The following is a 13,464-nucleotide window of genomic DNA, read 5'->3' as shown; positions in this document are numbered from 1 at the left end:
TCTTTGCTACCACAACACACAATTTGAGAGAGACAAAATAAATTGCTTCACTATAACTAATACCATGTCAAATATCACATTTCCAGCTTTTTTATAGCAGGAGAATGCTCCGTAGAAATAAAGCATGACCAATAAAATATATTTACTTCGTTATATCCATGCTCGTTATATAAAGGCTCGACTGTATCTATACAAACAGACTTTCCACCAAGTCTGCTCAAATAAAGAGAACCTCCACTATGGTAAATACTTGACACACAGCACACAAGGAGCACTTTGTTCATTTTATGCACTTTAATAACTGTAGCTGCCATGAAGGAGGTATGGAGTAAAAAAAAAGAGAGCTGGTGGAATGAAACAGACTAGTTGATGAGGACAACACATGTCCTTAGTCTTCCTTGTCCTTGGGACCGAGGATCTGCTTGCGCTGCCGATACATGTGACTCATCATAAATGCCAGTGCTGTAAGGCAAAGGAAAAAGTGTTTTATGTGAATTCTCAGCACTTGACAGAATGGAACAGGACACCAGGGATAGAGAGAAATTCACCATGAGATAATTATCGCATAACCTGCGTTTAAAGAGGCCCTGAACCACCCTTCGGGCTCAGTGAAAAAGAACTATGGAGGCACTTAAGCAATTCTTATGATGTGTAAATGCGAGAGATTTACTTGTCACTGAGTGTGTTGCTGAGTTACGTCGCTGAGTTTAGTGTTGCGGCGAAATGTTGCAGAGTGTAGCCATGCTGCGTTATGTTTATGAGTGTAATGTTGCTGCTTACGAGGTAGCAACAATGCAAGACTACAAACCATCCACATTCCAAACTCTCAGCTCAGTTTTATTTGCGGTGTTCGCATTGTAGTAGTGTTTCACGCATGTTGCGTTGAGTGTTCTTTCTCGATGACACAACTTTTCAGTATTATGACATTACTTTGCCGAGCGATGACTATACTTTTCTGAGCACCACCATGGTGTTGACACTACATTTCTTCATTGGATTTGTAGGCGAACTCCACCTAATACTATGGCGGGATGCCGTAGTCATCATCTGATGGGTACCTCAAGCGTGCTGCATCTTATTCATTGCCATTGTCCATAGACTCTGGCTCTGGCATCTGCGGTCCCCCGACAATGCGAAAGGCAGAGCCCAACCATGTGCACAGGCTCAAAAATATTCATTACTGTCACCTGTTACAACAGCAGTGTAGTAGTTCGCGTGCTCGGGTACGGAGCGGTTGCAGTGGCAGTGGGGCAGAGGACCGAATCCTCATCATGGCCACTTTCTTTTTTGAGTTAGATGAAGATGGCATAATCTGTGTGCCGTTTTTTGGTCACGGCTTTCTGATGACGGCGGGGTCACACAATGAGTCAAGTAACCCTCTTGCACTAAGAACATCCCACAGATGGCGTACACTTCTATGCACAACTCAGCCAAATTTTGCACTTGTGCGCTGCATGTGGAGCTCACAAGCGTAGAACGAAGTCGCCTTTATCTCAAAGACACTCTTTTCAAACAGAAGGCTTCTCTTCACCCGTTTCAAAGCTACCGCCGCCTTGCATGTGTCATCACATGCAATACTGTATTTCCATAGGCGGCTGCTATTGGCTGATGGTGACATCAATCAAGAAGGGTGTTTGGATCAGTGTGCTTCTTCTGCTGTTGCTGTGTACATTAATTGATGCAGCTTAGTACACAAGCTGAAGTAAGCGAAAACCGGCACCTTGGATTTCGCTAAGAATTACACACTTCCAAAAGAAGTGGTCTATCATCTGCTCACACTCCATCATCTTCCAAGTAGGTATGAAAATTTGGCCACACTGCTTATCGGTGTCATAGCAGTAGAGTCTCACTAATTTAAGTTAATTTTGAACCCTCAACTAGCCCTGAACATGTAACACTTAAGCCCCGATTGCACATACGCTATGCCTTCTGCGCCTTGCGAGGAATGTCGGTTAGCATCTACAAGAAATGTGTACCAGTGCACACTCACTCCTGGCCCTTCCTGGCTAGACATGCTTTGTATTGAGCTACTGACAGCGCTTCAAAATGCGCAATCTAGATTTGCCTATTATCTTTGCAGGACAAAGTCGATCCACACCACGTAGCACAGCCATACTGGAGCACACGAGCATGAGTGCACACTCCAGCCTTGCCGTGCACTAGTTGTGTGTAGGTGTGTCCATTTGTAGCGTAAGTACCGTGGCTGCTGTGGTGTGCCACAATGAGCCCTCTCAATGTAACGCAGTAAGCAGGGCACCGTCAGCGGTGCTGCCCGGTTCCTTTGAAATGGAGGATGTTGAGGTGGAATGAGAAAGATAAATATTGCGTTTGTAGTATCTATGCTCATACTAGGTCTTTTTGAAAAATAATTTCAGTAATATATTAGTGGGAGGCACCATACTAGTTCCAAGGTGTTTTTGAGGCTTCAAGGAAAGGTGGTTCTGGGCCCCTTTACCGAATATACTACTACAGTTATCAGCATGTACAAACAAGACATGAGACCTTTATGCAAACACTTACAGGATCTTAGGATGAATGTTAGTTGAAGAGTTTTAGTTTAACAGCGGGGATGCAAACTTAAAAAAGAATGGAAGCAGATGTGATGCCATCTGGGGCCTGGTGTTAAACCTGTCTGAGCCAAGACACTCCATAAGCACCCAATGTGACAACATAAACAAGCTGGTTTGTCAGTGTAAGAGACAAACCAGCCTGGCCTGTAAATAAAGTGTACCGACTCACTTGGAAAGATTCCCAGAAGTAGATAGAGCCGCAGGAATGTTGGGAGGTAGAAGGAGAAATTGAACATGTTTGGCAAATCCATGCTGAAGCGCCCGGTCTCCTCGAAGTAGGGAATGTTTCGGAGGATCATCACCCCTGCAAGTACAAAGGCACACAATGTTCCACAGAAAAAGCAAGGTACGCTAATGCCGACAACAGATTTCGAGTCTAAATGAACAGCCACAAACAGGTTGCCAGTATAACGAAATTAATTCCCTCCTACTGCAATGTTCAGACAATCCTGAAAAATTGGTTATGTTTCAAAAATAATTTCCACAAGGGTGACCACGTTAACCAGAGTCAAGTGCACGGCTCTCTCAAAACAAGCCGAAATAATCAGGGCAGATTGTCCAAAAATAGCAAATGGATGTACATATGTGCTGCTAGGCTTACTCATCACTAAAGTAAAATGCTACAAGCAAGCGAACTTCAAGTGTGCCCACACTGTCACACTGCACTACAACCAGAGTGGTGAACAGAAAGAAATAGAAAGCTACAGACTACTTTGCCCACTATTTCTTGGAAAGCTGTAAATTTGGTTATGTTCATAAACAGTTCTTGCCAACATACTCCATTCACCAAATGCCTCACCTCATTGTACCAAGTACCATATACAAATATTTGTACAACCCAAAATTTCGTACAGTAACACTCAACTAAGATTTTCGGGTCACTCCCTTTGGGCAATCTTCTCAACACAGAATTCCGCACATGCTATCTTCTGCTAGGTCAGCAAAGAAAGAAGCACACCTTAAGAGCTAAGGTGACCAAGCAAGAAGTGCTTTAATATACTGCACCCTTGACTGCCACTGCAGGAGTGGGCGGCACAACATAAGTACACAAGAAATTCATGAGAATATCACACTTCAAAATGCAAAATGAACATTCAAAATGATGCAAAACTACAAAGCTGGAACAGTGATATCTATGCTCTTTTTAATGCTTTCTGTACAACATTAGAGACTTTTAGCGTGTCCACTATTCCGGCAAACCGGGGCAGTATGGGCGGATTACTGGATGGTCGGGGGCGTAAACGTGAGCGGCCAGAATGGTGGCGCCAGCTGGTGGTGCAAAGCTAAACCAGCTAAACAGAGAGCCAATCACTATATTCTTCTTAGCTGGGGCTTTAGTTTTCGACAGCGGCGTAATTGTGAACACAATTATGCCGCTGCCGAAAATTTGCACCAGCAGCAAAGCAGAATAAAGTAGGTTACTGCAATTTTAGCTCTGTGTTTGTCTGATTGAGCTCTACAACACCAGGCGGCTGCACCGCTCCGAGTGCTCACGTTTACGCCCCCGACCATCCGGTAATCCGCCCAAACCGCCACAGTTTGCCGGAATAGCGGACATGCTAAAAGTCTCTATTGTATACTGTAATTTTATGCTTTGTTACACACCCACTACAACTACTAAACCAATGCTGAACCAGCTGACCAACAAGAAACTACAGCAACTAAAACACAACACACATAAATGTTGAGCAATCTCAAGGTCACAACTTTGATTTCCCTGCCTATAGAATTTCATACAGCACCTTCACACAGGAATCCAAGAGGAAAAAGAGGGATCCAAACAGTGTATCGTAGCCAGGTAATGAAGCCAATGCTCTTGTCATATGTACGCAGCATGTAGTAAGGGTACCTGCATGACATCCACAGAGGAGCAGCACCACTTAGGTTTTGGCATCAGTTTTCTAATAAGTTTACAAGATGACAACCATGTCCCAGCATCATTCCTCAAAGGTACTAGAGAATATACAGCCTATCAAAATACATGCAGCACACAAACTTCTTGGCAATATCTCTCTGTGAGTTGTGTAGTAAAGCTGTTCAGGAACGTTCAACACTCCAGAAGTGTAGGAATTTGCGAAGGCAGGTTTTGTGCTTACGACAGGTTAACCCTGACTAGTATGGCACAGGAGGCTTACTGGCAGCCTGTAAAGAGCTTTGGACAAGGAGCATCAGGCCTGCAAAATTTTGGCAAAGGCTGTACAGGCATGAAACCACAATAAGAACTAGAGAGCCAACATTTCTTTATAGCTTAATTACCAATTGCAGTACAAAGAAGCCCTGGTTGTTCCTTTCAATTACAAGATGCATGGGCCTTTCATGAGAAAATTTTGTATCATCCCAACTTGAGCACCTCTAGAAACGTGCTACAGCTTTTCTCATGAGATTGCGGTTTTGGCAAGCAAGAGCCCAGAATTTAGTCTTTCATTCATGACAACAGACACTAACACTCCCCAATTTGTCCATCAAGTTTCCCTGTAAACACTGTATTCAAGATATTCTTCGTTGAGTTCAGTGTTCAACAATGCCAGAGAAAACAAATCAAATCAAATTTGAGGGTTCCAAAGCAATGCGCAGGCTGTGAGAGAGGCTGTAGTAGGGGGGAACCAGATTAATTTTGACCATCTGAGGTTCTTTATACGTGTGCCTAACTCTAAGTACACAAGCATTTTGAATTAAGCTCCCATCAGAACAAGGCTACCTCAGCCGGGAATCGAACCTGCAACATCAAGCATAGGCAGAATGCCATGTGCTTTGTTACACGCCCCAGCAGTAGCAGCTAACAATGTCCCAGAAAGGCAGTTTCAGATGGAATAGCTAGTACAAGTGCAATCAAGCCCGCATGAAAGAAAGACAAGTCTTATTACTGACACTGTAAAAAGCAAGAAAAAAAATCCACTGACAGCCACAGAAATTTATGGATCACAGGAAGCAGGCCAGCCAGCATACTTCCTGGAACCAAAATGTACCGCCTGCTCTCCAATGCTTAAGAGCTGCAGTGTCGCTCCTGAATCTAGGCTGCACAGTCACATAACAGCAATACGGAAGGACATTCCCATTTTTTTATGGGCGCAGCTCTTAGGTATACATTCTTGGGTTGAGTGTGAGCATCCCTCAGCGTAACCGCGCGAATGTGCTAGTGTCACTGCTCATGCATTCATCATTGTAATCTTCTTCCACGGGTGCTCCGATGCCGCTCATCATGCCAGCGTTCCCATAGTGCCCCTCCCTCCGCAGAGGCACTGATGACACTGGCCCACTGCCAGAAAATGTGTCCCAAAGTGCGGTGATTTCGGTCTCAAAGCCTTTGCCTCAACATATCGCTAAATGAAAACACGTATACAGTTGTGCTCAAATTTTACATTAGGGAGTATCGAAATCATCGGACATTTTTTTTCCACAGCTACTGCATTCAATCAACATCCGCAGTAAGGGCATGTGAGAAAGTAATCTCGAATCACTTACCTGCACAGCTCTACCAGTGTGTACACGGTAAACAGATAGAAGACCACCGGCTTGGTTTGCATCCTTGGCTCTGCATCAATCATGGCAAATACCATGAAGACGCGGCCACCCACCTGGGAAAGAAGGAAAAATGCATTCTTTGTAATGTATTTCTTGTAATGTACTGCTTTACGATCCCAAAGTGCTCCTAGAGTTATATGTTACATGGAATATGTTAATGGGGCCGTTTAGTATCAGTGCCACATGGTCAGCTTCAGTTGTGCAAGCGTTATTGCTTATCGATTCATTAAGAACTGTCTAAGTATATAACAGGTTATCTTTTTCAGCAAAAACAGATTTATTAAATCTCACCTGTGATAGATTGTGCAATTCTGTCACACCAGCTGGACTTCTTGAGACAAACATTGCTTGCACAAAAATAACATATTTAACAAAGTTTTACCAATTAACTATTATTATTTAATTTAAGGTGCATGCCAATTGAACTCAGGCCGAGCACTGATAAAATCGCATCCATCCAGCATTAAACTTGTGATTAGCAATATTTTCATGAAATATGTGCTCAAATTTCAAGACTTGAATAGTGATTGCACGACAACTTATCAATGAGTTGTGGGGTGGGAGGTGAATAAACGAGAATGAAGAGAGCAAACGATGATGCACACTGCAATAGCAGTTCTGTTCAAATTCAGTTTCATTCAATGTTCCAGTGTGCTGGAAGTGTAAAAACCTTGTTCTGATCAGCATAAGATTTACTGTGCTGATTAAACACAAGAAATGCCAGGCACATTGTTTCATCCAAATGGTAATTTCCTTTAGGCCAATTCCCATTCACATATGAGCACGACGACGTCCCCACGCCCACGCGTATACGGACCAGAAGACAACAGTGCTCGGCTTACCAGCACGAGTGGATGCAGAAAGCTGCCTCTGGTGTATCCGAGCAGTGGGTGCAGCACTTCGAGAAGTTGCAGGCAGATGACTAGCCGCATGGCTTTGCCCACAGCTTCCCAGGTGCCTGCCATGGAGTCTGAAAACACACAGGCAAATAGGTGCCACTTTGAAAGCAGCGTCACTGTGTTACAGTCGTCACTCTTTGCCATGCAGTCGTCCATCTCTTTCTGTGACTTAGCCATTCGGTTTGGCCATCAGGGTTTGCGATAAGGTTTGGTCATCAAACTCTGCTATGACAGTCATCAGCTTTCGCTATCTGTATAGGCACAGAGCACTTAATGTTGCCAGATTTCCTAGTGCAGATGACTTCTGTTCCGCGTCAATGCATAACTACGAGTATGATACAGCAGTGAATACAATATGAGGGCTGCCTTTTCAAAGTGTCACAACATTCATAACACAAGCTACAACCACAGTCAAGGAATTAATAAGTAAAAGAATGACACACACAAAAATATACTAGGAAAATGAACAACTATCTACCTTTTAATGTATTATACATCCATCTCACTTGCTGCTTAGCTGCTCAATACTGCATGTGACAAGCCCAACCTGATCAACAGAGCTCTCACCAGCAACATTCTACCACTGATTTGATACCATGCAATGGCACTTTGCATCACTATTGTTTAATTATCAATGATTTAATTATTGCATAAGGGCAAGAAAGGTTGGGCTTTCTTGCATGGCTCACATATTTTATCAGGCACATATTTGCAGCAGGTACGTGTGTTGAGTGTTCATAAAGGCTGCAAATTACAGTAAAGCCAGCATTTACAATAATCATGCAGACGTAACAACTGTTAAACATTTTTCAATTATGGTTAATGACTACCTGATGAACAAAATACAGCACAGCTGCTGTAAAAATGCAGGTTTAAAGGGCCCCTCACTGGGTCTGGCCATTTTGAGCTGACAAGCGCACAGCATACATTGCGTGTTAACGATCGTGTCTGCAAAGTAAGGTAAGATCTGAAATTTCAAACTGAACGACATTTTTCTTTCTCCTCGCAGCCATCGTGCTCCAAGCCAGAGGATGGCGGCGCTCGTGGTGCCACATGACCTCAAGAATTACTCAAGGCATCATCTGTTATTTGTGTGATCTGTTGCTTCAATTGACGAATTGAAGTTTAGAGAAATAATAAAACACACGATTGGAATGTCTACATGTTTTTTGCTTTACTTCGCACCAAATCAACAAAGATGTACTTCCGCTATGTCGGCTTGTTCCCATGGTCTTGTGGTCCCGTGCGCAGGTACCGAAACTATGCCATTTTCTACCATGTTCCAGCGCGTGATCATGCTCTGCGATACGCTTGTTCTGCCTCAGTATTCGTGTAGCACTGAATTATACTGCTAGTAATGTGTCCTTGTGCACAGCACGCAAAATCGTGCACTGCGCAAAATGATAACAGCTCGTGTGCAATGCCGCCAGCGAAAATGCGCATTGCCGGGAAAAAAAAAAAGGAAAAGCAAGCGAGGAGAATAAAGAAAGTGAGGGCAGAACCCGTGACGTATGTGTCACGCGATCCTCGAGGTCCGGCATGTTAGAACGCAGGGAAGGAATTTCGCTTGCGAAGGCTAAACGAGGCGAGTGGAGAGGGAGTCTCGCTATGCAGTGGAGCCCGCCTGCTGAAATCATGGGTTCTCGGCACTGAAATATTTCTATCTCGGTTATCAACGAGCCGACTTGAAACATTTTTGCGGCAGAACGCTCGCTAGAGGACACGTTACAACTGCCAGTGTATAACCAAAATTTGTTATGGGCCTTGTGAGAGGCCCCTAAAAAGGTACACACTGGAAAAAATTAGTATACAGCAGAAAGTGCAACGGCTTCTTGTGTGTCAAAACTCTGAATGACCTTTCTTTCTTTTTTGTAATAAGGCAAGTTCTCATGCCACACCGCATAATGAAATGTCTTGAGTATAGTTTAGTAAATATAACACACACAGCTTTGGTTCATTATGTGTGTACGCAACAACAAACGATGGCCTCATTCAGTTAAAATCCCTTCCTGTTCTGGTCATCTTGCTAGAAATGAAGATTTGTATGACAAGAGAAAAAAAAATAAGGTAGTAGACAAGCAAACACATCCAGAAACAAGGCAGAATTCCCAAGTTCACTACATTATTACTTTATTAAAATTATTACTTTACCAGTCATTAGTGCGTCCTAAATTAGAATACGCTGCAGCTGTGTGGGACCCATACCATGAAAATCTTATTTCTTCACTCGAGCTTGTCCAAAATAATTCAGTCCAATTCATATTTTCAAATTATAACCGTACTGCTAGCGTAACATCAATGAAGGACAATTTATCTCTTCCATCACTTGCATCTCGTAGAACAATAGCATGTTTGACACTGTTTCACAAATTTTATTACCATTCCTCCCTTCACAGTAAGTTCATTTCTCAACCTCATTACCTATCGAGCTGCATCGATCATCGCCATAAAGTCGGACTTCAAACAGGCAACACTAACACTTTCAGTCAATCTTTTTTCCCCAGATCATCACGGCAGCGGAACCACCTTCCCTGTGAAATTGTATCGATTGTCGACAACAAAATCTTTCGTAAGGCATTAGCTAACATTATATAATTAGGAATTATTAACCTGTTATTTCATTTACTTGCCGTACATGCAAGCGACTAAGCACGACACTGGTTAACATTGTACTAACAGGAATTATCAAGATGCTATTTTGTTTACACTGTCTGTTGTACTTACTAACATTAGGCAAAATATTACATAGTATTGTATAATTAGGAATCACTAACATGCTACATTGTTTATTTTCAATACTTCATTGTTATGCTTCCCATTTTCCCACTGCCCTCTGTAATGCCTTCAGGCCTTGAGGTACCATAAATAAATAAATAAATAAATAAATAAATAAATAAATAAATAAATAAATAAATAAATAAATAATAATACTGTAAGCTTGGGGGTATTTGTGAATTGCATTACTTTTGCATACAAAGCAAAAGAGGGCCCCCTCGCTTCTTTACTGCAAGTTCCTAGAGAGAGAGAGAGAGAGGCAAGAAACAGGACTTACATTCACCATCACGGCTGTAGCGGATGAGCATGACAAGACCGACATAGAGGAAACCGACAAACTGGAAGAGGTTGTAGAGGAAGAGGTACACCTTGCGAAATTCCTCGGTCTTCCTCTCTTGGCCTCGCCGCTTCCTGCTCCATGATGGTGGGCTTGTTCGTGAGCTCGGCGAATAGCGCTGCGACTCCTGCATGTGTACCAGAACGTGTGCCGGTCAAATGACAGCAAGCTTGTGACAAAGCACACATCAAGGCTTCAATGAACTAATTAATTGACTCATTGATTTAATGTTTTTGATATTCTGCAGCTACATCTGAGTCACAAAGGCCACAGAGGTGGGCCTGTTGACATATGAGCATAACACATTTACACAATTAGCCCACACATCGTTAAGACTCTCTTCCCTAGCAGAGCAACCCTTCCGAATAACAGTACAGTGCTCAGCAATATGAATGTGACAACGGGAGCACATGGCGGCCGGCACTTTCTGCGACACCGATGGGCGCTGGGATACCGAGCTGATTCATTGTGGTATACAATGATAGCGAGAGCCTTTGTCTTGCGTTGTGACTGCATTTGGTCCCCCAGTGATCATCCAGTGCTCATCAGTAGAGCAAAGAGTGCTGACCTCCATGTGGCGCGATTACTGTGCTTTAATCGCTAAGCGCTGTACATTAACGGTGACAACAAGCAGTGACTTACGTAGAAGTTCCGAAGCTGGTTATCATCTTCCGACATCTCGTCTTCATCATCCTCTGTTTGCAGCTTATCAAAGTCAACCTTAAGCCATGCCGGCTTTGGTGAATCTGCTGACAGTAGTTGAGGCCAGGAGTCTGATTTGTCCTTTGTAATCTGGATATCCACTTGCCTGTCATTCACCCGGTACTCACAGCCCTGCGAGAAAGGCATCTCCTTGGTCATGTGTGATCTTCTTCACTGAACATATTGGTTAACGGGAAATCAAGAGCAGTACAAAATCAACTTCAAATGTCAGTTATTATGTGCAATGAGAAACTTGTTTGCCGATAGCCTTCACTTCCCTGTTTAGTAATATATAATGGCCCAATTCAGACTGTCCTGTTCTGAGACACATTTTCTTACAGTCGTTCAAGTATGACTGTGACAAAAAATATATGTATATTTATATGCACATATAATACTTGCAAAGCAGTAAGACGCCAATGTATCTTTGAAACAGTCATTATGAGTTTCTAATTTAACGTAAAGGAAATTCTGCAAATAAGACATGCACTAAAAATCTGCAGTCCTCTGTGCCTCATGATTGTTTGTTGAGTATATGCTGCTAAAATTGTGCTTAAACACATGGAATTCGAGAGACGCCCTTTGGAGCTAAAATATGCGGACACTGGAAAATATTTTACTTCTCAGACATGAAACCTCAACATCTGTAACAACCAGTCTCCTTTTGACATCATACAGAATGCTACACAATCCAATCTGCACATCTGGTGTCCTGAATTGCATTCTGTGATTTATTGATGAAACCCCTTCAACACTAGCAAAAAATGGCCAGAACCTTAATTATAGCAATGGCACACATGCAACATTCATGCTGACAACTGCCAGGAGAAAACTTGGGTATTGCATTGTTTAAAACCTAGACCAGACCCAGTGTGCATACAGATGTTTCACAATACCTGTGCTGACAGCACTAGGCAAAAAGAACCCAATGCAATGTGTTAGGTGTTTGACATGTGTGTGCATATAAAAGTGATGCCTCCTAGCTACACTACGATGTCTGTCATGCTATGTTAGTGGTGCCATCTCCTACACCTAGACCTTTTAAGCTGCAGCAATCTCCACTCCCCTGCTTCACGTGCCCCTGTGTGAGTCACTAGGTGCCACTCCTGGTTCAAGACTACCTCCAAACGTACATGATTTTTGCCATCTCAACAGTGCAAGAAGTTATTTACAACTATTTGAAGGTTTGTATATCTAAGGTCTGATCTGACGGCTTTAATTAGAACACATTCACTAAGCACTAAATTGTTACGACAAAAAAGAAAATCACATTTACTAGCATTTTCCTTGACTAAAGCTTGCGCCGACTACTCTCATTGCACTGGGTGTTTCAATAGCCATGAAACTTATAGATTAGATTCGTATTTTGTAAGTCTTTAGTAATACGAGTGTCGTACAGTGCATATCAGATCGGGAGAGAGAAGTGGTTCGTCGTGAGAAAGGAAAGGTTGGCGCTATCTTGTGCAGCCCTTGCGGGAGCACGACTCAGCCCCGAACCAACCGGGCTAGAACTTATTGACTGCGACTGGCTCCCTTCAGCAGCTTGCGCAAGTGAACCAATCACGATCCAGAAATTCGGTGCCGATGAAGCTCGATCGCGATCGAATATGCACCGTATGACGAGACAAAGCGCTCGCGCTCCCTTTATTTGGTGCGATGTCAACGTTTTCGTCAATCATCAATTTTCCCTAACCGAAACAAACATGGGTTTCCGATTTGAAGTAAACACTGCTACAGAGATTAGCAAAATACAGGCGATCGATGCGGATACGCCAATGGCGCACTCCAGCGGCGCTCTGGAACATTCTAGAACAGCACTAGCTCTAATCAGTAATAATTCCCACAAATGCGAATCAGAACTGTTAAAACGGTACTTACATCCGGGTTAACGGGGGCGTAGAAGTCCAAAAGGAACGTGTATTTCTCTTCGCCCCTCGCACCCACGCCGTAAGCGCAGAACGATAGCCTGTTAGTGGTGGCCTCTATATCGGGAACCTTTAACGATAATCAAAAAGAACAGAACACTGATAGTAAGCACCCATAAAATTTGCAGAACTATACAAGCCAGAAAGCACTTAATTGGCTTTCCCGGCTTATCTGCGCTTTTAAAAGGGAAAGATGTCGGTCGACTCGCCCTCCTGCCGTTCAAGTCACACTAATGCGATGTTTTAGAGTTAGATAAGCGATAAACAGCGTCTTTTATCGGCTTGCATCGGCAAGGCTCACCTTAACGTTCCGTAAGTCAACACGCAAGAAAAGTTTAGAGTCGGTTTGCGCCCAGTAAACAAACGGGCTCAGCGTTCCTGCCGCCATGACTGCGACGATGCAGTTGGCGATTCGTTGTGGCACCAAGCACAAGCCACCTGACGTTTAGCAAATTCTAACCATGTCTAACCATAAAACTAGCACCGTCAAGGCTAAATACGTTATCAATAAAAATATACGCCAGCAAGATGTATTGATTTTTTGTAAAGCCCAAACATTATAAGCAGTATTTAGTACTACTGAAAACACTTTTTAGAAGTTTTGGTTTCTATTCTGTCATCACGAAATCGAAAAATTACGTGCTCTTGTATCAATTACGAGGACTGGCATAGACCGTTATACACCGTTTGTTGAGAGTTCCTAGAATTTTTCTAATAGCTTATTAAATAATCCA

The 13,464-nt window shown here is 43.0% G+C and overlaps 1 protein-coding gene across 1 annotated transcript; it reads right to left on the bottom strand.

Annotated features, from left to right (window-relative positions):
* Positions 1–272: 272 nt before the first annotated feature.
* Hacd2 (3-hydroxyacyl-CoA dehydratase 2) lies at positions 273–13,140 on the bottom strand. Its single transcript, XM_050189075.2, has 9 exons — positions 13,032–13,140; positions 12,684–12,800; positions 10,746–10,937; positions 10,044–10,230; positions 6,935–7,062; positions 6,033–6,145; positions 4,313–4,419; positions 2,740–2,874; positions 273–462 (listed from the first exon to the last, which is right to left on the bottom strand). The coding sequence occupies exons 1-9, from the start codon at positions 13,116–13,118 to the stop codon at positions 389–391; spliced, it is 1,140 nt and encodes a 379-aa protein (XP_050045032.1). The 5' UTR covers positions 13,119–13,140; the 3' UTR covers positions 273–388.
* Positions 13,141–13,464: the final 324 nt, after the last annotated feature.

The sequence above is a fragment of the Dermacentor andersoni genome, chromosome 2 (assembly GCF_023375885.2).
Source record: "Dermacentor andersoni chromosome 2, qqDerAnde1_hic_scaffold, whole genome shotgun sequence".
In the NCBI taxonomy this organism is placed as follows: domain Eukaryota; kingdom Metazoa; phylum Arthropoda; class Arachnida; order Ixodida; family Ixodidae; genus Dermacentor; species Dermacentor andersoni.
Note: the sequence above shows the minus strand (reverse complement) of the source record. Positions and strands in the feature narration are given on the sequence as shown.